Here is a 22,223-nt window from a genome sequence, read left to right as displayed (position 1 = left end):
CACCTTGGGCATCTAGGTTGCACCCAACTCTACAGCCCAGGCTGTTTCTTTTGATTTGGATGTTCAGAAAAGCAGGGTATTGAGATGGTGCAAGGGAGCTGCTTATATGGATAGTGCATACACCGCTTATTTTAGTGACTTGGATGTCTCTAACTCCCATAGGTTTTAGAGGAGAGGACAACATGCACACATGATCATGACAACATGCACATATGACCACCTTTCCTACATGTGGTTCTGATAGGATGTTTTGTGGGGTCTGGGTCCCCGAGGTGGGAGAGGGGCCTCCACCCAATAATATTACAGTTCAGTCTAAACCAAACCAAAAATAAAAAAAAATTGACAATAACAGAAAATGTATGTAATGAACAATATAAGCAACACCAGAGGAGACTTACCAGAAATGAGCAAAAGAAGATGAAGGAAACAAAATAGACATAGGCCAGGTCAGTCCCACAACGTTCATTCTCGTTTTGCCCAGAGGGTGCAGTGGTGTCTGGCTCACAACCCTTATCACCGAGACATGATAACATGATCTCCTGCCAGGCTTCACCTGTGGCGCTCCTGCCATCAAAATATTAGTTAGTGAGGTTAATTACATTTTTATAACATCAGTGCCCGCAATTAATATCAACTTACAATTTTTAATTTACCATTGTCACAAATTTACCTGTCCGGGCTCCATCTGGCTTCGGCGCGTCCCCCTGTGACGTGGTCGTGTCCCTAGCAACAAAGCGCAATGCTCTGTTTCTCCCTGCAACGTGCGTATGCTGGGGGAAATGGGAAAGATGGGGGGTGGGCTGAGTTACAGCGCAGCTGCCAGTTACTGTGAAACTTGCAAATTGTCCTATGGAGCTCCAAGTTCATGAACCTTTCAGGTTCTGATCCAGGGACTTTGCCAGTGAAAGTCCTTGACTCCCTAGCTGTGCTCCCAGCTCCAGTTCTGTGTGTGCTTTTGGATTGTTTGTATATTTGACCTCAGCCTGCTTTTGACCACTCTCTACCTCATGATTTGGTACTTTATTTCCTGTCTGGTTTTGATCTCTGCTTGTCTATTTGACTACCCCCGTCCAGGGGCAGATTTGGTCATAGACCTTACATGAAAATTTGCCGGTAGGCCAATGCCCAGGGGGCCTTCTGGGCCCTCCTCACAGCAAGCCATTGGAAGTTTTTGGGGATGTATTTTGTGCTGCTGGCAGTATGTTATGATGAACTGTGGTATTTGGCTCTGTTGGAGTTATATAATGTGCCACAATATGGTATTGCTGGCTCTGCCTTCCATCAATTTGGACACAAATACAAAATGGGGCCACTTTTAGTATTTTTTCCAAGGCCACTTTAAGTTTCCAGTCCGCCCCTGCCTCCGTCTCATGGTTTGGTACTGTATCATCCACCTGGTTCCAACCCATTTCTGTGCGACTCTGCTTTTGTGTTGTTTGTCGCTGTGTAGAGTAAGGAACGTCGGCCAGTTGCGGACTTACTACCTAGGTATTGAACTGCAAGTAGGCAGGGAAAGCGAACGGGGTTCCAGTAAGGGCTCACTGTCTGTGTTTCTACCAACTGCCGTTACAACCATCTTCCATACAACCCTAATAAACCAGGCATTCAAAGTTGCGGTATTTACATAAATAAAAACAGCAATGAAAGAGGAGCATGCCATGCATGCATGGAGTGCTTTCCATCACTTCGGGGTCCCATTCTGGAGATAGGTGGTGGAACGAGCACCTATCTGATATTGATGGCATATCCTAGCAAAAGCATTGCAATAATACATACTTCCAACATTTTTTGTGCTGGTGTTAACAAAAACATAAGAAAAGTAACAACAATCGTAATTGGACAATGTGAAAATCTAGGAATACCAACCTGAAGAGGAGCATAAGGGAACTGGAGAAACTCCTGAAGTTATTGTGTCTGTTAATATGGCTTTCCTCTTCTAGACGGATGTTTCCAAACACCTAAACACACAAGACACATAAGTCAATACTTACTTGCAGGTTTGGTTAAGCTGCAAATGTAGTGGTCACTTGTGGTCAGATATACTCTATTACAAGGTTGCAGCCCATCAATATTGTAAGTTGTTCTAAATGAACCATAGGCAGTGTGGTTTTTACAACCTATAAAAGAGCAGATTCTTTCTTCTTCCCATAACCCTTAGAACTGTGGGCAGATGCATTTCATACATAATCTAAAGACTTGTTCAAACATGTATTTCCTAAGCACACAATCATTAGATACAATGAATAGGATATTAATGTTATAGCAAGTATATCGTAATTGCGCAACCACCAAATTGTTGTAATGGCATCTCCCCCGTTGCTTCTAGAGGCTCATTTGCATGTATTAAAACATAATTTTTCTCAGTAATGCGGACAAATATGAACATGGGACCAACACAGATGTCTTCAGCTGCCAAGTGCACATGTAACAGGTCAGCCAGTGTCATAGGGACAGAACTGCTGACAGATGCCCTTTAACAGTTTCTCTGTTTGCCGCTCTTTACATACAGACAACATGTTCTATAGCAGGAGGAGCTGGGCAGACTGATATAGTTTTGTGGGAAAAGATTCAGTATAACTTGTACTTTACTGATTGAAATCCCTGCTGTATCTGTGCAAAGAAGTCCAATGGGTGGTCCAAATGAATGACTGACATCCATGATCATTCAATCCCTAGTAGGAATGCCCATAGGACCCCTAAGCACAGAAAGAGTGGGAAATTCAATTTGATACATCTTATTTTGAATCTTTTCTCACAAAACTATATATCAATCTACTCTGCAAATCTTGCACTATAAAATGATGCCAGTAGATTGGACAGCGTTTCAAGGTGAAAAAAAGACACATGACTGGATAATAGACTCACCTGCATACCAATAATGGCATAGATGAAGAACAGCATTGCAATCAAGAGACAGACGTACGGCAGAGCCTAAAAGGAAATACATACATTTATTTTATGAATATTATGAAAAACCATGACAAATTAGAGACATAACTTGGGCCTCGGTGCAAAACCTTGTACAAATGACCCATATTGGGGTCAAAAAATAACTCATGATCATGTACCTGTAGAGAATGTCAACATAAGAATGGCAGCGACAAACAACATAGTGTTAGGAGATAAAGGATAGCATAAAGGGTGTCAGATCAGATTTTTGGCCCACAAGTGATATAACATTGAACATAAGCTTTTACAGGTCTTGTGTGTGGCAACAAGCTTGATGGCTAGAACAGTCTTACAAGGAGGCAATCCGGCTTAATGGTGACTATCTCAGGTGGGGCAACAAGTTCACGGTTATGAGTTAAGAGTCTGAGTGCAAAGCAGATCTGACCCACTCCACTGAGACCCTTGGCTATTTCTTTAGCCCTATCTAGAACTCAAGGTGGGACACCCTTTTGACTAGTTCTAATCACCACCACTTGCTTGCTGTCTAGCAGGCAGGAGTATTGCTGGCACCTTTTGCAGCTTCAGCATTCTTCCAGCGCACACTTTCTGTGCTGCCTCCATGCTACTCACTGCAACATTTTACATCATACACTTAAGTGCAGGGAGATATAATAGCATATAAAAAGCATAGTAATGCAAAGCTGTCATGTCCTCAACTGCAACAGTTCAACAAAGGTATTATTACGACTGAAATAGGGCCAACTAACCCAGGGGAAAATGCATAACTGAGAAGGATACATGGTTTTCTTGCAAGATTGTTCGTAAAGGGTTTCTGTCACCTGAAAAATGGGTATTAAGCTGGCTGACATTAGCGATGTGCTAATGTCAGCTGAACATAACTATATTAGTGCCATCTCACTGCCTGCTGCCGTTATTGAGAAAAACGAACTTTTATAATATGCTTATTAGCCTTTAGGAGCAGGGGGAGGGGGGGGGGCATTGCCCCTGTTCCTAGAGGCTCTGTTCTCCCACCTCTGGCCACGCCCTGCTACACTAGATTGACAGGGCCAGGCATCGTTGGTCTCCTACCTTCGGCCCTGTCTGCAGTGTAAATACCGCGCTGTTCAGTATTCGGCGCAGGCGCAGTGAGGAAGCTGGCAGCCCGCGAGCGCCCTTCACTTACTGCGCCTCTGCCGAATACTGAACGGCGCGAGATTTACACTGCAGACAGGACCGGAGGTAGGAGACCAACAATGCCTGCCCCTGTCAAACTAGTGTAGCAGGGCGTGGCCAGAGGTGGGAGAATGGAGCCTCTAGGAGCAGGGGCAAGGCCCCCCCTGTTCCTAGAGGCTAATTGGAATATTATAAAAGCGGCGGCAGGCAGTGAGATGGCACTAATATAGTTATGTTCAGCTGACATTAGCACATCGCTAATGTCAGCCAGCTTAATACCCATTTTTCAGGTGACAGAAACCCTTTAATAAAATCTTTTACAAGATTAAAGATTTCTGAGATCTAGAAAGTAACTTCAAAGAAACTTCCCATAAATACAGGGTTCTTGTCAGATTCACAAAGGAACTAAAATATTTTACATGCTCATTTTATAGCTTTTGCTGTCATCCCGCCTTATATTACATAAGTCAATAGTGTATGTTCAGTTTCTTTACCAATCTTCAAAAAGGCAGTGTCATACTGTTGGTTATAAGTGGTCAATGATGTCTAGACCTCCATAGTCTATTTACCGGAAGACTATTTATTTTGGATGTATTTTGAGTGGAACTGCTGAACACATGTTATGCGTTGAGGAACTGTAAGGAAAAGCGGAAGGTGCTGAGTATCAGCCAAGTGGGCGAATACCTCCTATGGAGATTATGCTCATGGCATTGAAGAACTTGAAGGCCAAGATAAGAAGACATTCTGGAGAAACTGTATGAATATGGTGTGCAAATTGACATGAACATGTATATAATAATAGTCATATGACTGAATCTTGTATGATGATGCTGTGGGTTAGATAATCAGTACTAATCTCATAATGTATCACACATGTAAAAATGTAAAAAATATTAATATTAACCTTGAAAGACTGCACAAAAGTCCATAATAAAATCCGGATTGTGTAACCCTGCCGAAGAAGCTTAATAAGTCGCGCAGCTCGGAAAAGCTTCAGGAAACTCATATTGAAGCTGCTTGTGTTCACCAACTACATGGGTCAAAAACAAATATGTTAATCTTATGCACAGGAAGATCTGCTTATTAAAAACAGTGTACAGTAGATGTGTCCACTATTAAACGGGTATTACCATCTTGGAAATTTATGGAATATCTTGTGGATTTGCCATAAATGTCCAAGGTGGGATTACCCCCTTTAAAGGCAATCTGTCACAATTGTGGAGTATTATCTGCAGTAATAAATATTAGTGCTGATAAGGAGTCCAAAATTACTATTTTCTATTAACTTACTGCCTCCCATTCCTTCATTGTCAACATTTAAAACAAATGTGTCACCAAAAATGTTATCTGTCAGTTGAAACCAGATAGCGACACATATCCTTTTTTCTAATCTCTTTATTGCAGATTTATTTATTCTATTTCCTGAACATGATTAGGAGGCGGCCATGTTGCCCGAGCTGTTTTAGCAGCATTTAGAAAGCATTAGGAAAATTGCTTTACGGCAGCCCCATGGTCCATAGACACAATGGTCAGGAGGGGACCTAATTCACTTATGTAGGAGAGTTTTCTAGGCTGTGCAGAGGTCATTGTACAAGGAATGAATAGATAAGCTTTGGCAATCACTTATAGAGAATGCTGGATCCTGTCTTATCTGTACACAGAGGTGATATCATTACAGGCAGGATTAAAATTACAGATAAGCAGGTAACTGCAGTAAAGTTATCTGATTATGAGGCATAGTGGCCAGTATGAAAACTGCAGGATTTTATGGGTTTTGCTTGAATATAGATATTGACATGGAAAATTTTAAATTATAATTTTGATGTTATGAGATTAAACATAAAAATGTGATGTAAACAATTGGTCATTGTCTGACACATTCCCTTTAAAGCTACACTGAAATATTTTGCTGGGACTGCTGTGCATGTGCACAGGAGTCCTTTCCATTATGTTAGAACAGCACAACAGTCCTGACAGTGTATTTTAGTGTAGTTTTGTGTGCTGACAATGGGGGAACGGGGAGCAGTAAGGAAATTTAAAAAAAATTGGATGTGGACTCCTTATTGTCACTCCTGTCACAGGTGTTAGAAGGTCTGAAAGACTGACTGCACATGAGTGATCTGACAGCCTCTTTTGGTTTCACTTTGTCTGTGTGTTGCTGGTATGTCCACACCTCCTGTTCTGTTCAGGTGTGGATCATGTGACCCTTACCTCTCCCTATTTAGTCTGACTTTACCCATCACTCCTTGCTCTGGATAGCTTTATTTGGTTTTGGAAGAGCTGGAGTGTGGTTCTTGTTGAAGTCCTGTTCATCCATCATCCTCAGAAGTTAAGTGTTCCGCTTGTGGTCTTTTGGTGTTCTCCCCTACTACATCCGTGACACTTATATGTACTACCACTCCTGTATTACTGCAGATAATAGTCCAGAATGGTGGTAACAGGTTCCCTTTAACTATTTTTTTTATACAGTATCAATCATTCTCTAATAACATCAGGCTGTGGAGTAATGATGGATCTCTATATGAACCTGGGTTCCCACATTGTGTTTTTGTTGCAGAAATTTGGTTGGAAACAGGTGAAAAATTAAAATTCCAATTACAGAAAAAGATGAAACATACTGACCAAAACATGGATTTGTAGTGCTTTGATATGCATGATGTCTAAATAATAAGACATATTCATAATGAAAACCTCAAGCAGAGTTGATCTTTTAATTTTTGATTGAAATGCTGTTTTACCAACTAAGTGACGCCGAGCATGCACTTGAAGGTATTTATAAGAGTGGCTATTAATTATAACACTGGTTATTAATCAGCTCCTAGGGATGACAAATTAAAATTACACCATTAAGATCCAACATCTGCATGACTCTGATGTACCTTTTCCACAAGAATGCTCTATAAGAGGATTAATTATTAGCACTTAATGAAAAAAAATAAGTGACATTTAAATTCATCAGTAGGAGTCAGAGATACAGGACATTGTAATTTTTAGCAACCATATAACATAAAGAGATAGGTGACCTGCATATCACAAGATAGACTTGCATTCAACTTCCATTGAGGAACATAATACAAACAAGAGTAAGGAAAAACGTCACAGAGTTGTCAATATCAGTCTGTGAGAGTCCACATCTCATTTTCCAAGGGCAAATTGGTAGCCATGGACTATTATTCAACTTGGCTCTTGTACTCATTTTCATCAGTTTCCTCCATTATGTGAACAATTCTAAGGGAATGATGTCTCTACTGAAGGTTCTACATTGCACACAGCCATAACACGGCTAATTGTTGAAATTCAAAGGGGTATTTCCATCAGCGTGGCCGCCGCTCTATTAACTTCTATGGAGCTTACGGAAATAGCCAAGCATGCCGCTCAGCTATTTTCTGCTATCCCATAGAAATAAATCTATAGCAGCTATACATGGGCACTTTGCGGGCTCTGTTCTAAGTATCAGACACCTATCAGACATTGGGGGCATATCCTAGTGATATGCCCAAAATGTCCAAGATAGGAAAACTCCTTTAAGGGACAAGAGTACACCTCTCAGATGGGAGCATACAGTCACTTGCCAGTCACCCAACATTGCAGATTAATGTTCACCTTAATATAATATATTATTAAAGTGTAACTGTCATTCTTTATTTTATTTTTTTATATACTTTAATTACTGAAATCATATATTTCATACAGTCAGTGTTGAGCAAGTCTCCACAGTTATGTATACAGAAGACAGAGGAGCGTTGCTAAGGCTCAAAATGGGCCACTTTAGAGCTATTTCTCTAATAGAAATGTATGATTTCAGTAATTCAAGTATATTACAAAAATGGTCAGTATTACTGCCCCTATACGGTACAAAAATGACAGTTACATGTTAAAGGGAGTCTTTCACGCAGATTCACCCTATTAACCTAATAAGTGTCATGTCCACGGCATCCCTCCTATTAAAACTGTGCTTACCGTTTGTTCCTTGCTATCATCGTTCTGCAGAAAAACACTTTTAATCCACAATGCAAATGAGGCTGTGAAGGTGCCCAGGGGCAGCGTTACAATGGCCGATGCCCAGGCACGGTAAACTGTGATGCCCCGGCCCGACTGTGCTCATTCAATACGCACGCGCCGATATCGCGTTCATCGGCGCATGCGCAGGATTACGGACGGGAGGAGGGAGGTTAGAGCAGAGACTAAGGGCGGGCCGACGCAGCAGAGGGGGAGTGGCTTCGTATGAAAATGACCCAGGGGCCTGGGCACCGGCCGTTGTAACGCTGCCCCTTGGGCACCTTCACAGCCTCATTTGCATGTGGATTAAAAGTGTTTTTCTGCAGAACGATGATGGCAAGGAACAAACGGTAAGCACAGTTTTAATAGGGGGGATGCCGTGGACATAACACTGTTATTAGGTTAATAGGGTGAATCTGCGTGAAAGACTCCCTTTAAGGTAAGTATTCCTATGCAATGAATAGGGAATTTGAAATGAAGTATTATTGCATGTATATTCAATGAAAATACTATAAGTGTTCTATGTACATTACATTTTCCTCTCTGGTAGTGCCCCTATTCTTCTGGTTCACCTTTTTCCTGGATTCAGTTGTGGACAAACATGCTCAGTGGCTTCCCTGACCCCTTCCACTCCCCTCAGAACTGGCATAGGTGGAGTGGTCCAGACACCTTTCATTCAGTCACCGCTACTTCTAAATTCATAGAAATTTATATCTAAACCTCTCTCTATGAAGAGAGAAAATCTGCAGCAAAGTGCTAAATTTTCTCACTTCATGTATACAGGGATCCGGAACCAGGATCCAACACTGTGTGCACAAGATATCCTGGATAATTATCAGATACCCAGTTACTGGGAGTCAGTTCTACCCAATTACGGGGTTTGGAGTTCTGCTTTTCTTCAATACTTTTTATATCTCTCTTTAGACAGTAGAAAGGAGAATTGTGGGGCCATTACATAACATATATCTCTGGACTATATGTGAGGGACTATATTGTATGCAGGGGAGAAAGGGGGTGTGGAGAACTAATTTCAATGCTTACTGTGAAGTTAAGCAAGCTGAAGATGAAATGATCTCCAAAAGCAAAAAGTTGAAGAGGACCTTTCACCACTCCTGACTTGCCTGTTTTAATAGCTTCCTGCATTCTCCATGTAATAACAATTCTGGAGCATCTATTCTTATTGCTCTATGTTGTTTCATTCCTTTAACCACCTCCGGACCGCCTAACGCAGATTCGCGTTCCGGAGGTGGCAGCGCTGCGCACAGTCACGCATATACGCGTCATCTCGCGAGACGCGAGATTTCGCTCCAAGCCGGCCCGCGCATGCGCATCGCGGGCCGGCAAAAGTTAAAGAACAAGTTAGTCACCAGCCTGCCAGCAACGATCATTGGCTGGCAGGCTGGCGATTTTTAAAAAATCCAATCACAAGCCATATAACAGATCATATTAGTAAATATGATCTGTTATATGGCTTGTCTGCTCCTGTGCTGGTCCTTTTCGTCGGTTGGATCCAGCACAGGAGCAGACTTCACAGTGAGTAGCACCAACACTACACCTTAGCCCCAGATCACCCCCCTGCACCCCAATTAACCCTTTGATCACCCCTTTGATCGCCCCTGTCAATCACCAGTGAAAGGAAAAAAAGTGATCAGTGTAAACTGTCACTTTTTTTTTTTCACTAGTATTGGCTGTTAGGTTTTAGGGATAGTTTAGGCCCCTTGGTTAGGTAGTTAGCGTCAGTTAGCGCCCACCCCACCGCACCGCAGTCACTTTTATTCGCTGAATAGCGTATCGCTAATCAGCATTTGTACTTTTATAGTATCTGTAAGTGATCAAAACTGATCACGGTCAGATCTATAATAGTATTAGTGTCACTTTAGTTCGCCCTCCACCCAAAACGCAGTGTTTGCCCGATCAGGCCTGATCGGTCGCCCACACGTGCGTTCACCCACGCCCGCCCCACCGCAGTGACAAAAAATATATATTTTTTGATCACTGCACATTCATTTTACACGCACTGCGGCGATAAAAAAATCAGTTTTGATATTTTTTATCAACCGCAGCGGCCTCCGGTACTTCGCTAGCCTCCCCTTTGTAAGACAGGTTTGCTTTTTTTCTTGGGTAGTCTCAGGGAATACCCCTAAATTTAGTAGTCCAAAATGTCAAACAGGGGGTATTCTTCTGAAGAGGCCTACAGGATTCTGACCCAGTCGGATGAGGAGTGGGAACCCTCATCTGATGAATCTAGCGGGTCAGAATATGAACCTGTGGAAAGCAGTGGCTCTCTGACCCAAAGTTCGGACGAGGAGGTGGAGGTCCCTGGCAGCACCAGGCGTACCCGGCCCCATGTCGCTAGACCACAGGTTATGCAGGATCCGCTTCAAGAGCAGCAGAGTGGGGCTGTCGCTGCCGGATCACGTGGTGAGGCATACACCAGCAGCGCAGCCCTCCCTGGACCTAGTACCAGCACTGCCGTACAACATGGTGACGTGGCGAGCACCAGAAGGGCAGTTGAAGCTGGTACGGTGGCACGTGCACTAGTTACCCCGTCGCAGCCACCGCAAAGACAGGCCCGTAGAGCCCCTAGAATCCCTGAGGTGCTGGCAAACCCTGATTGGCAGTCACCAACTTCAGCCGCACCTGTAGTTCCCCCTTTCACCGCCCAGTCTGGAGTTCGGGTTGAGACGGCTCAAATCGGTTCGGCCCTGGGATTTTTTGAGCTGTTCTTGACTGCGGAGCTCTTGGACTTAGTCGTGGCAGAGACCAACCAGTATGCCACACAATTTATATCCGCCAACCCGGGAAGCTTTTATGCCCAGCCTTTCCGGTGGAAACCAGTCCAAGTTTCCGAAATTAAAATTTTTTTGGGCCTTCTCCTCAACATGGGCCTGACAAAAAAGCATGAATTGCGGTCATATTGGTCAACGCACCCGATTCATCACATGCCCATGTTCTCTGCTGCTATGTCCAGGGCACGATTTGAGGCCATCCTCCGTTTCCTGCATTTTAGCGACAACACCACCTCCCGTCCCAGAGGCCACCCAGCTTTTGACCGGCTCCACAAAATTCGGCCCCTCATAGACCATTTCAACCAGAAATTTGCAGATTTGTATACCCCCGAGCAAAACATCTGCGTAGACGAGTCCCTAATACATTTTACCGGGCGCCTTGGCTTCAAACAGTACATCCCAAGCAAGCGTGCCCGGTATGGGGTCAAATTGTATAAGCTCTGTGAAAGGGCCACAGGCTATACCCACAAATTTCGTGTCTATGAGGGAAAAGATCAGACCCTGGAGCCGGTCGGTTGCCCTGACTACCTGGGGAGCAGTGGGAAGACAGTCTGGGACTTGGTGTCACCCTTATTCGGCAAGGGGTACCATCTTTATGTGGACAATTTTTACACAAGTGTGGCCCTCTTTAGGCATTTGTTTCTAGAACGGATTTGCGCCTGTGGCACCGCGCGAACTAGTCGCGTGGGCTTCCCCCAACGGCTTGTAACCACCCGTCTTGCAAGGGGGCAGAGGGCTGCCTTGTGTAACGAAGAACTGCTCGCGGTGAAATGGAGAGACAAGCGTGACGTTTACATGCTCTCCTCCATTCACGCAGACACGACAATCCAAATTGAGCGAGCAACCCGTGTCATTGAAAAGCCCCTCTGTGTCCACGACTATAATGCGCTCATGGGAGGGGTGGACTTCAATGACCAGATGTTGTCTCCGTATTTAGTTTCCCGCAGAACCAGACGCTGGTATAAGAAGGTGTCTGTATATTTAATTCAATTGGCGCTGTACAATAGTTTTGTTCTCTACAGTAAGGCTGGGAGAACACGATCTTTCCTCAAATTCCAGGAAGAGATCATCGAGAACCTCCTTTACCCAGGAGGTTCCGTGGCCCCATCCCCCAGTGTAGTTAGCCGTCTACACGAGCGACATTTCCCCAGTGTCGTTCCTGGTACCTCAACCCAACCGTCACCCCGAAAAAGATGTCGTGTCTGTAGCAGGAGTGGAATAAGGCGTGACACCCGCTATTTCTGTCCTGACTGTGCTGACCACCCTGCCCTATGCTATGGAGAGTGTTTCCGGAAGTACCACACACAGGTACACCTAGCATAGGGATTGCATCTCACAGGACAGGCACACAGGGCTATTAGGGCCCTTTTACTCTCAGCTGCTGCAAACCTCTCCTTTCACCTGGGATAAAGTGCATAACGTACTTCGCCACATCTTTGGGCGATTTGCGCTTTGCACATTGTCCCATGGGGAAGGAGAGGTTTGTTCTATAAAGGTAAAAAAAACTAAACAAAAAAAAAATTACCGGTAAGTAAAAAAGTTAAAAAAGTTTAAAAAAGTTAATATGTTCTGTTCTAAAGTTAATAAAGTTATTGCTTTGCGGCCTGGTTTTTTCTTTTTTGTTTTGTTTTTTTTACCTTCCAGGTGGACCAACCGATCGACCAGCTGCAGCACTGATGTGCATTCGGACAGAAGCATTGTGCTGCTGTCAGATTACACGCAAGTCGGTGTATGCGGCGCTGCAAGACGAGATTTCTCCTCTGCAGTAAAAGATATGTTTGCCGAGGCATATGAGCTGAGGAGGTGGCGGTGTTCATATACTTTGGCAAACACTTTGTATATATAAAAAAAAAAATCCCGGCAATGATTTATTCATCCACATCGATTGATGTGAATGGAGAAATCTGGTTTGCCAGGGCATACGAGCTGAAGTGGGTATGGATGTTGGGCGGAGCTCCTATGTCCTGGCAGACGCCTTTCCCCTCCTTTTTCTTTTTTTGGCAGAGATTTTTTCATCCACATTGATCGATGCGAATGAAGAAATCTGTGCCGTTCATTTTTTTCTTTCAGCCCAGAGGCTGAACGGAAAAAAAAAATCTCATTACCCGTATGCTCAATATAAGGAGAATAGCAGAAACTCCTAATGCTGGGCATACATGTAATGATTGCGGAGACCCTCAAATGCCAGGGCAGTACAAACACCCCACAAATAACACCATTTTGGAAAGAAGACACCCCAAGGTATTTGCTGAGGGGCATATTGAGTCCATGAAAGATTGAAATTTTTGTCCCAAGTTAGCGGAAAGGGAGACTTTGTGAGAACAAAATCCAAAAAATCAATTTCCGCTAACTTGTGCCAAAATTTTTTTTTTTCAATGAACTCGCCATGCCCCTCATTGAATACCTTGGGGTGTCTTCTTTCCAAAATGGGGTCACATGTGGGGTATTTATACTGCCCTGGCATTTTAGGGGCCCCAAAGCGTGAGAAGAAGTCTGGTATCCAAATGTCTAAAAATGCCCTCCTTAAAGGAATTTGGGCCCCTTTGCCCACCTAGGCTGCAAAAAAGTGTCACACATGTGGTATCTCCGTATTCAGCAGAAGTTGGGGAATATGTTTTGGGGTGTCATTTTACATATACCCATGCTGGGTGAGATAAATATCTTGGTCAAATGCCAACTTTGTATAAAAAAATGGGAAAAGTTGTCTTTTGCCAAGATATTTCTCTCACCCAGCATGGGTATATGTAAAATGACACCCCAAAACACATTCCTTACCTTCTTCTGAGTACGGAGATACCAGATGTGTGACACTTTTTTGCAGCCTAGCTGGGCAAAGGGGCCCACATTCCAAAGAGCACCTTTCAGATTTCACAGGTCATTTACCTACTTACCAGACATTAGGGCCCCTGGAAAATGCCAGGGCAGTATAACTGCCCCACAAGTGACCCCATTTTGGAAAGAAGACACCCTAAGGTATTCGCTGATGGGCATAGTGAGTTCATAGAACTTTTTATTTTTTGTCACAAGTTAGCGGAAAATGATGATTTTTTTTTTTTTTTTTTTTTTTCTTACAAAGTCTCATATTCCACTAACTTGTGACAAAAAATAAAAAGTTCTATGAACTCACTATGCCCATCAGCGAATACCTTGGGGTCTCTTCTTTCCAAAATGGGGTCACTTGTGGGGTAGTTATACTGCCCTGGCATTCTAGGGGCCCAAATGTGTGGTAAGGAGTTTGAAATCAAATTCAGTAAAAAATGACCTGTGAAATCCAAAAGGTGCTCTTTGGAATATGGGCCCCTTTGCCCACCTAGGCTGCAAAAAAGTGTCACACATCTGGTATCTCCGTACTCAGGAGAAGGTGGGGAATGTGTTTTGGGGTGTCATTTTATATATACCCATGCTGGGTGAGAGAAATATCTTGGCAAAAGACAACTTTTCCCATTTTTTTATACAAAGTTGTCATTTGACCAAGATATTTATCTCACCCAGCATGGGTATATGTAAAAAGACACCCCAAAACACATTCCTCAACTTCTCCTGAGTACGGCAATACCACATGTGTGACACTTTTTTGCAGCCTAGGTGGGCAAAGGGGCCCATATTCCAAAGAGCACCTTTCGGATTTTACTCGTCATTTTTTACAGAATTTGATTTCAAACTCCTTACCACACATTTGGGCCCCTAGAATGCCAGGGCAGTATAACTACCCCACAAGTGACCCCATTTTGGAAAGAAGAGACCCCAAGGTATTCGCTGATGGGCATAGTGAGTTCATGGAAGTTTTTATTTTTTGTCACAAGTTAGTGGAATATGAGACTTTGTATGAAAAAAAAAAAAAAAAAAAAAAATCATCATTTTCCACTAACTTGTGACAAAAAATAAAAAATTCTAGGAACTCGCCATGCCCCTCACGGAATAGCTTGGGGTGTCTTCTTTCCAAAATGGGGTCACTTGTGGGGTAGTTATACTGCCCTGGCATTCTAGGGGCCCAAATGTGTGGTAAGGAGTTAGAAATCAAATTCTGTAAAAAATGATGAGTGAAATCCGAAAGGTGCTCTTTGGAATATGGGCCCCTTTGCCCACCTAGGCTGCAAAAAAGTGTCACACATCTGGTATCTCCGTACTCAGGAGAAGGTGGGGAATGTGTTTTGGGGTGTCATTTTATATATACCCATGCTGGGTGAGAGAAATATCTTGGCAAAAGACAACTTTTCCCATTTTTTTATACAAAGTTGTCATTTGACCAAGATATTTATCTCACCCAGCATGGGTATATGTAAAAAGACACCCCAAAACACATTCCTCAACTTCTCCTGAGTACGGGGATACCAGATGTGTGACACTTTTTTGCAGCCTAGGTGGGCAAAGGGGCCCATATTCCAAAGAGCACCTTTCGGATTTCACTCGTCATTTTTTACTGAATTTGATTTCAAACTCTTTACCACACATTTGGGCCCCTAGAATGCCAGGGCAGTATAACTACCCCACAAGTGACCCCATTTTGGAAAGAAGAGACCCCAAGGTATTCGCTGATGGGCATAGTGAGTTCATGGAAGTTTTTATTTTTTGTCACAAGTTAGTGGAATATGAGACTTTGTATGAAAAAAAAAAAAAAAAAAAAAATCATCATTTTCCACTAACTTGTGACAAAAAATAAAAAATTCTAGGAACTCGCCATGCCCCTCACGGAATAGCTTGGGGTGTCTTCTTTCCAAAATGGGGTCACTTGTGGGGTAGTTATACTGCCCTGGCATTCTAGGGGCCCAAATGTGTGGTAAGGAGTTAGAAATCAAATTCTGTAAAAAATGATGAGTGAAATCCGAAAGGTGCTCTTTGGAATATGGGCCCCTTTGCCCACCTAGGCTGCAAAAAAGTGTCACACATCTGGTATCTCCGTACTCAGGAGAAGGTGGGGAATGTGTTTTGGGGTGTCATTTTATATATACCCATGCTGGGTGAGAGAAATATCTTGGCAAAAGACAACTTTTCCCATTTTTTTATACAAAGTTGTCATTTGACCAAGATATTTATCTCACCCAGCATGGGTATATGTAAAAAGACACCCCAAAACACATTCCTCAACTTCTCCTGAGTACGGGGATACCAGATGTGTGACACTTTTTTGCAGCCTAGGTGGGCAAAGGGGCCCATATTCCAAAGAGCACCTTTCGGATTTCACTCGTCATTTTTTACTGAATTTGATTTCAAACTCTTTACCACACATTTGGGCCCCTAGAATGCCAGGGCAGTATAACTACCCCACAAGTGACCCCATTTTGGAAAGAAGAGACCCCAAGGTATTCGCTGATGGGCATAGTGAGTTCATAGAACTTTTTATTTTTTGTCACAAGTTAGTGGAATATGAGACTTTGTAAGAAAAAAAAAAAAAAAAATCATCATTTTCCGCTAACTTGTGACAAAAAATAAAAAGTTCTATGAACTCACTATGCCCATCAGCGAATACCTTAGGGTGTGTACTTTCAGAAATGGGGTCATTTGTGGGGTGTTTGTACTGTCTGGGCATTGTAGAACCTCAGGAAACATGACAGGTGCTCAGAAAGTCAGAGCTGCTTCAAAAAGCGGAAATTCACATTTTTGTACCATAGTTTGTAAACGCTATAACTTTTACCCAAACCATTTTTTTTTTACCCAAACATTTTTTTTTTATCAAAGACATGTAGAACTATAAATTTAGAGCAAAATTTCTATATGGATGTCGTTTTTTTTGCAAAATTTTACAACTGAAAGTGAAAAATGTCATTTTTTTGCAAAAAAATCGTTAAATTTCGATTAATAACAAAAAAAGTAAAAATGTCAGCAGCAATGAAATACCACCAAATGAAAGCTCTATTAGTGAGAAGAAAAGGAGGTAAAATTCATTTGGGTGGTAAGTTGCATGACCGAGCAATAAACGGTGAAAGTAGTGTAGGTCAGAAGTGTAAAAAGTGGCCTGGTCTTTCAGGGTGTTTAAGCACTGGGGGCTGAGGTGGTTAATATTTCTAATAGAAGTTATGAATGAATTGCTAGCAGGCTGCAGTAAGGGTACAGAGGGGTGGTAACCAGTTGAGGGTGTGTACCTGCACAGACTCACTCTATCCAATCAGTGCTGCCATTTTAAGACTGTGCAGGTACACACCTCCAACTGGTTACCACCCCTCTGTACCCTTACTGCAGCCTGCTAGCAAATTCATTCATAACTTCTAGTTTAAATAATACAGGAATGATACAACATTGAGTCATAAGAATAGATGCTCCATAATTGTTATTACATGGGGAATGCATGAAGCTATTAAAACAGGAATGTCAGGAGTGGTGAAAGGTCCTCTTCAACTTTATGCTTTTTGGAGATCATTTCATCTTCAACTTGCTTAACTTCACAGTAAGCATTGAAAATAGTTCTCCACAACCCCTTTCTCCCCTGCATACAATATAGTCCCTCACATATAGTCCAGAGATATATGTTATGTAATGGCCTTACAATTTCCCTTTCTACTGTCTAGAGAGAGATATAAAAAGTATTGAAGAAAAGCAGAACTCCAAACCCTTAATTGGGTAGAACTGACTCCTAGTAAAGAGGTGAAAGGTTCTCTTTAAAGATGACACATTTCCTTTGCATTTTAAACAAAAACAACTTTTTATTTTCAAAATAACTAAAAAGGAAAAGGTCTGCGTGGTTAGTAAAAATAGTAGCACCCCCCTTGGCAAGTATCACAGCTGGTTAATGCTTTTTGTAACCAGCCAATAGTCTTTCAATCCTTGTAAAAGTCTTCCAGTTCTGTGAGATTCTTGAGCTGTTTTACATGCACTTTTTTGAGGTATATCCACAGATTTTCAATGATGTTCAGATCAGGGAATTGTGAGGGCCATGGTAAAGCCTTCAGCTTGCTCCTTTTGAGGTAGCTTATTGTGGATTTTGAGGTGTGTTTAGGATCAGCTTTTTTACAGTTGGTGTTATGTCTGCTCCATTGAATCTATTATGCTCTCTACCCACAAAATGTTCCCCATGCCATTGGCTGCAATACAACCCCAAAACATGATTGACCCGCCCACTTGGTGAAGAGGTGTTCTTTTCATGAAATTCTGTGCCTAGTTCTATTTCAACCTCATTGGTCCACAGGACTTGTTTCCAAAATGCATGAAGCTTGTTTAGATGTTCTTTTGCAAGCTTCTGATGCTGAATTTTGTGGTGAGAATGCAGGAGAGGTTTTATTCTGCTGACTCTTACATGAGGGCTATATTTGTTCAGTTGTCACTGAACAGTAGAAAAATGTGCCACAACTCCAGAGTCTGCTAAATCTTCCTGAAGGTCTTTTGCAATCAAGTGGGGTTATGATTTGCCTTTCTAGCAATCCTATGAGTAGCTGTCTGCCACTGTAATTACATCTTGGATTCTTCCAATTTAACAACTAAGGTACAAGTCCATACTCTGCCCTATAAGACTGAGCAAATATTGCTGCATTTTGTATCAGTACATTATATGAGCACAGTTAATGTTTTTACTGTTTCTCCCCACTAGTCTTGCCATTCCTTGCAAATAAGATGTTTAGATTGTTTTTCATGGTAATTTTTATGTTTGGGCACATTTATTTCTTTGCATTTTAACTGTGCTATTTACCCTGCAATATATTTATGCAGACATGTCAAACCAACATTGTGATTGCCTCTGAGACCTGCAAGTTTTGTGCAGTTTATTGGTTTTGCTTCTCCCTATTCCTGCGACTTTCAGGAAAATCAATAAAGCGAAATTTGAGTAAACCCTATAGATTAGACTAGAAGAAAAGTTATTTGTTGCTTCTCACCTTACTGTCTGTAAGAATAATCTCTGTGATGCTGCCAATTACTGTAATAAAGTCAAAAATATTCCAAGTGTCCCTGAAATAGTTCTGTAAGAAAGAAGAAGGCATTTCGTATTACATGAAATGACTCAATCCATCTAAAATTCAACTCTCAGCTGGTACAACAAGCCTTGCATCTACCAGAACACAATTTAAGAGACAATAGATAAGTAATGGTTACATACCAGGAATCCAAACGCAATGATTTTCAGGATGCACTCCAGAGAAAATAGCATAGTAAAGGCAATGTTTAAATATTTTAACGCAAGTTCATAAGTGTATGGAGCTGAGTAATACTGAAAGAAACGGAGAAAATGCATTTTAAAAGACATGATTTACTGATGAATTCACTATATGTGTGGATTTCTAAATTTATGCCGCCAATGTGATTTGCTCATGCATATCCTACAGCACAATATACTCTTTTTCTAAACGGTCTTTAACTCAACAGGGTGTCACCAGGAAATTCACTGTTATACACCAGGCACAATGTCTTGTAGGACTAGCTCAGCTGAATGTAATGATATGATACCTTTCACTGAGTGATCCATTGTTTCCTTCTGGATAAAATTTACTTGTAAATCCAAATGCGCAGTTAAGTGCACAGAGTGTGAGCCCAAGCGAGTGTGAGCCCAAGCTAGAATATGCCATCAACGTCTGAGAGGTGTGAGTCCCAAGTCTAGGACCCCCACCTATCTCTAGAACGGAAGCCACAAAATTGAATCCATCCATATGCCATCAATCTGTGACATAGGTCATTATGTGCATATTGGTCAATTTGATGCATCCCATGATTTTATTTGTCTTAGCAACAGCTCCCTGGCATTGGTTATTAAAGCTGGGTTTTCATCACTACCTTCAAGCCCATTTCAGCATTGGTTTTCCAAGTGTTTAACCATGTAAGGTTTTGTTTTCAAAATGGTTCTCTCATCCAAAGTGCATAATCTTACATTAAACTGCATTTGACATATCTCGACCTCAACTGAAAACGGTGACCTGCTCACAAGTATTGTGAATGAACATTGGTGCTTGGATTTTGCTCCAAGAATCAGATTACTTCGATATACAGATTCTATCTGCTGGACACCTTTAAACTTGCAATTTGGTTGAAGGGGGAGGTAACAGGGAGTAAGATTAAGTTTGCACCAATTTCAGATATTTTTTTCAATATACATACATCAGAAAACGTGTTTCCCCTGGGCTCAAGGGATTGAGAGTAGAATTATGAACAATATTGAAAAAATAATCAGAAATGAGAGAAAAACGTTAATCTAAATAAATGAAAATAAAAACAATCACTTTTTGAATCCATCTCCTTTCTTTTTTCTCAAAAAGCCATATTTTGTATGTTTTTCATTAGTGATATCGCAGCTGTTATTACATGGAAACATGATTACAGTACATGCCTAATTTAACATGTGGCATGACAGTCCTCCTATTTCTTGTTAAGTAACCTTGTCTCTCTCTGCCTTTAAATGCATTTTATTCACAATGCACATAAGCCCAAGACCCAACCCAAGTTTTAATAGAAAAGTTTTACTGAACATCTCCAGAATTTGATGGTCTATCCTTACACGGGGCCATCCATGAATAAAGAACACACCACCTAACCTTAGAATAAAAGGAGCCCTCCCTCGACATGAACACCTTCAGCAGAACAAGATTTTTTTTCCTCCTTTGGGTCTCTCCCAGTTATCTACATTTATTTTTCATAAGACTAGCAAATGAAAAATAAATTTTTTATAAATCTGCATAAGAATCAACTTTTTTGGATATTGAAACGGTTGAAACTTTTAAGGCAATATTAGGCTAGTTTCACACTAGCGGCAAGGAACTCCGGCAGGCTGTTCCGGCAGGTGAACAGCCTGTCGGATCCGTGCTGCCGCTAGCGCATGCGTGCCCCCGGACTACCGCTCCGGCCCCATTGCACTAGTGGCAGCACGGATCCGACAGGCTGTTCACCTGCCGGAACAGCCTGCCGGAGTTCCTTGCCGCTAGTGTGAAAGTACCCTTAGTCTTATCTATGTGAATTATCCAGTGATGGAAATCGATATGCCAATATAGAAGCTGAGCACGTTCGAAGCTAAAGTAAACATGATACTTCTTCTTTTACTGCAATGTCATGGCTTACTGGTGTCAGACGTACAGAGACATACGGACGTCCCCGCGACAGCGAGTGGCAGGAGATATTTGAGACTCGCAACATGTGGTTTGATTTGACATGTTTACCTTGTGGATCAATAGGCGTCTGTGTTGTTTCTGGTACTGGCCACACCCTTAACCTCCAGGTGTTGCTATTGTAGTCATTTAACTTTCCCTATTTATAGTTGTTTCTCCCACTATGCTGTGCGGTTTATAGCTTCAGTTGGACCTGTGGATAGCTGGTGTTTGGATCTCGGCTGAGTTCCTGGTGTTGCCATAGCTTCTTGGAAGTTAAGTGTTACCTTTTCCTTTTGTATTTTGGCTTTTCTGTTTGTTAAATTTCCTTGTCGTTTTGTATTAGGCCTTAGGGAGCCTCCTGTTCATCCTTCTTTTTGAAGGAACAGGTTGTCTCATTCCTGTCATTAGTGCCAGGGTCCTTTAGGGTTAGATAGGACTTTAGGTATTCCTGTGTATGAACTCACCTACGTCTGGTGTCTGTTTATACTGGTAGTCAGTCAGGGCTTTGGTTAGGGTTTTCACTAGGAGGTGTCCATCTTCCTTCCCTAGTTCCCAGGCCTTATTTCCTTTCCCCTTTCCCTCCCACACTAAAGCTTGACAACTGGACATTTCATCAAAAGTATGAAGTACCAAAATAACCATAATTATATTCTTACCTTCATCATAAGTATAACAGTGTTTAGGGCAATCATAGCCATAATGGTGTATTCAAATGATGGAGAGACTACAAAATGCCACACACGGTACTGGAAGGTATGGCGATTCTGTGGCATGTAGCGGGTGAGAGGCTTGGCACTTATAGCAAAGTCTATGCAGGCTCTCTACGAAACAAGGTTAAACATTTCTCAGTATACAGAATATAATTTACTTGCTCATCTGATCGTATTGAAGTCCTTTCAGCAGCCATAGTTTTATGTGCATCATTACAATTTGACTTACATACTGTACTGTACCATCTGTTATATCTTCAACAAACTCAAATGCATCTCCTAATTCATTTGAAGTTCGACAATTTTTTTTTAAAGTTCAGGTCAGGTAAGAATCAATTTGTCACAAACCAGAAAGAGTGAAAGCCTTGTATATGAATGTGTGTTTCTCGACAATACTGAATATATGCCTTGTCTAAGGAGTAGTCTTTCTCATTATGGAAAGCCAATAGTATGCCAAGTACATGTGTGCAGTATTGTAGGCCAGATGATGCCTCTCTGGGTTTCTGGGAAATATATTAGCTTTCCTAAACCCATCTGATGCCAGTAGATTAGTAGTGAGTGAAGTTATGAAAAATTCGATTCGGCTGCTTTGCTGAATTTCATAAAGAACCTCGATTCATGACAAATTACTTCATCACTAAGCGCATTCCTTTGTATGTAATGGG

The 22,223-nt window shown here is 41.9% G+C and overlaps 1 protein-coding gene across 1 annotated transcript in view; it reads right to left on the bottom strand.

The window, feature by feature from the left end:
- Positions 1-22,223, bottom strand: part of CACNA1E (calcium voltage-gated channel subunit alpha1 E) — a 638,268-nt gene that overhangs the window by 45,116 nt on the left and 570,929 nt on the right. The window contains exons 31-37 of the mRNA XM_040406914.1: positions 21,505-21,669; positions 18,874-18,984; positions 18,653-18,736; positions 4,967-5,092; positions 2,866-2,931; positions 1,867-1,958; positions 399-564 (exon numbers count right to left, since the gene is read on the bottom strand). Coding sequence (XP_040262848.1) covers positions 399-564; positions 1,867-1,958; positions 2,866-2,931; positions 4,967-5,092; positions 18,653-18,736; positions 18,874-18,984; positions 21,505-21,669 — 810 coding nt within the window. The remainder of the gene's footprint in view (positions 1-398; positions 565-1,866; positions 1,959-2,865; positions 2,932-4,966; positions 5,093-18,652; positions 18,737-18,873; positions 18,985-21,504; positions 21,670-22,223) is intronic.

The sequence above is a fragment of the Bufo bufo genome, chromosome 9 (genome assembly GCF_905171765.1).
Source record: "Bufo bufo chromosome 9, aBufBuf1.1, whole genome shotgun sequence".
Taxonomy (NCBI): domain Eukaryota; kingdom Metazoa; phylum Chordata; class Amphibia; order Anura; family Bufonidae; genus Bufo; species Bufo bufo.
This window is presented reverse-complemented; position numbering and strand designations above follow the sequence as displayed.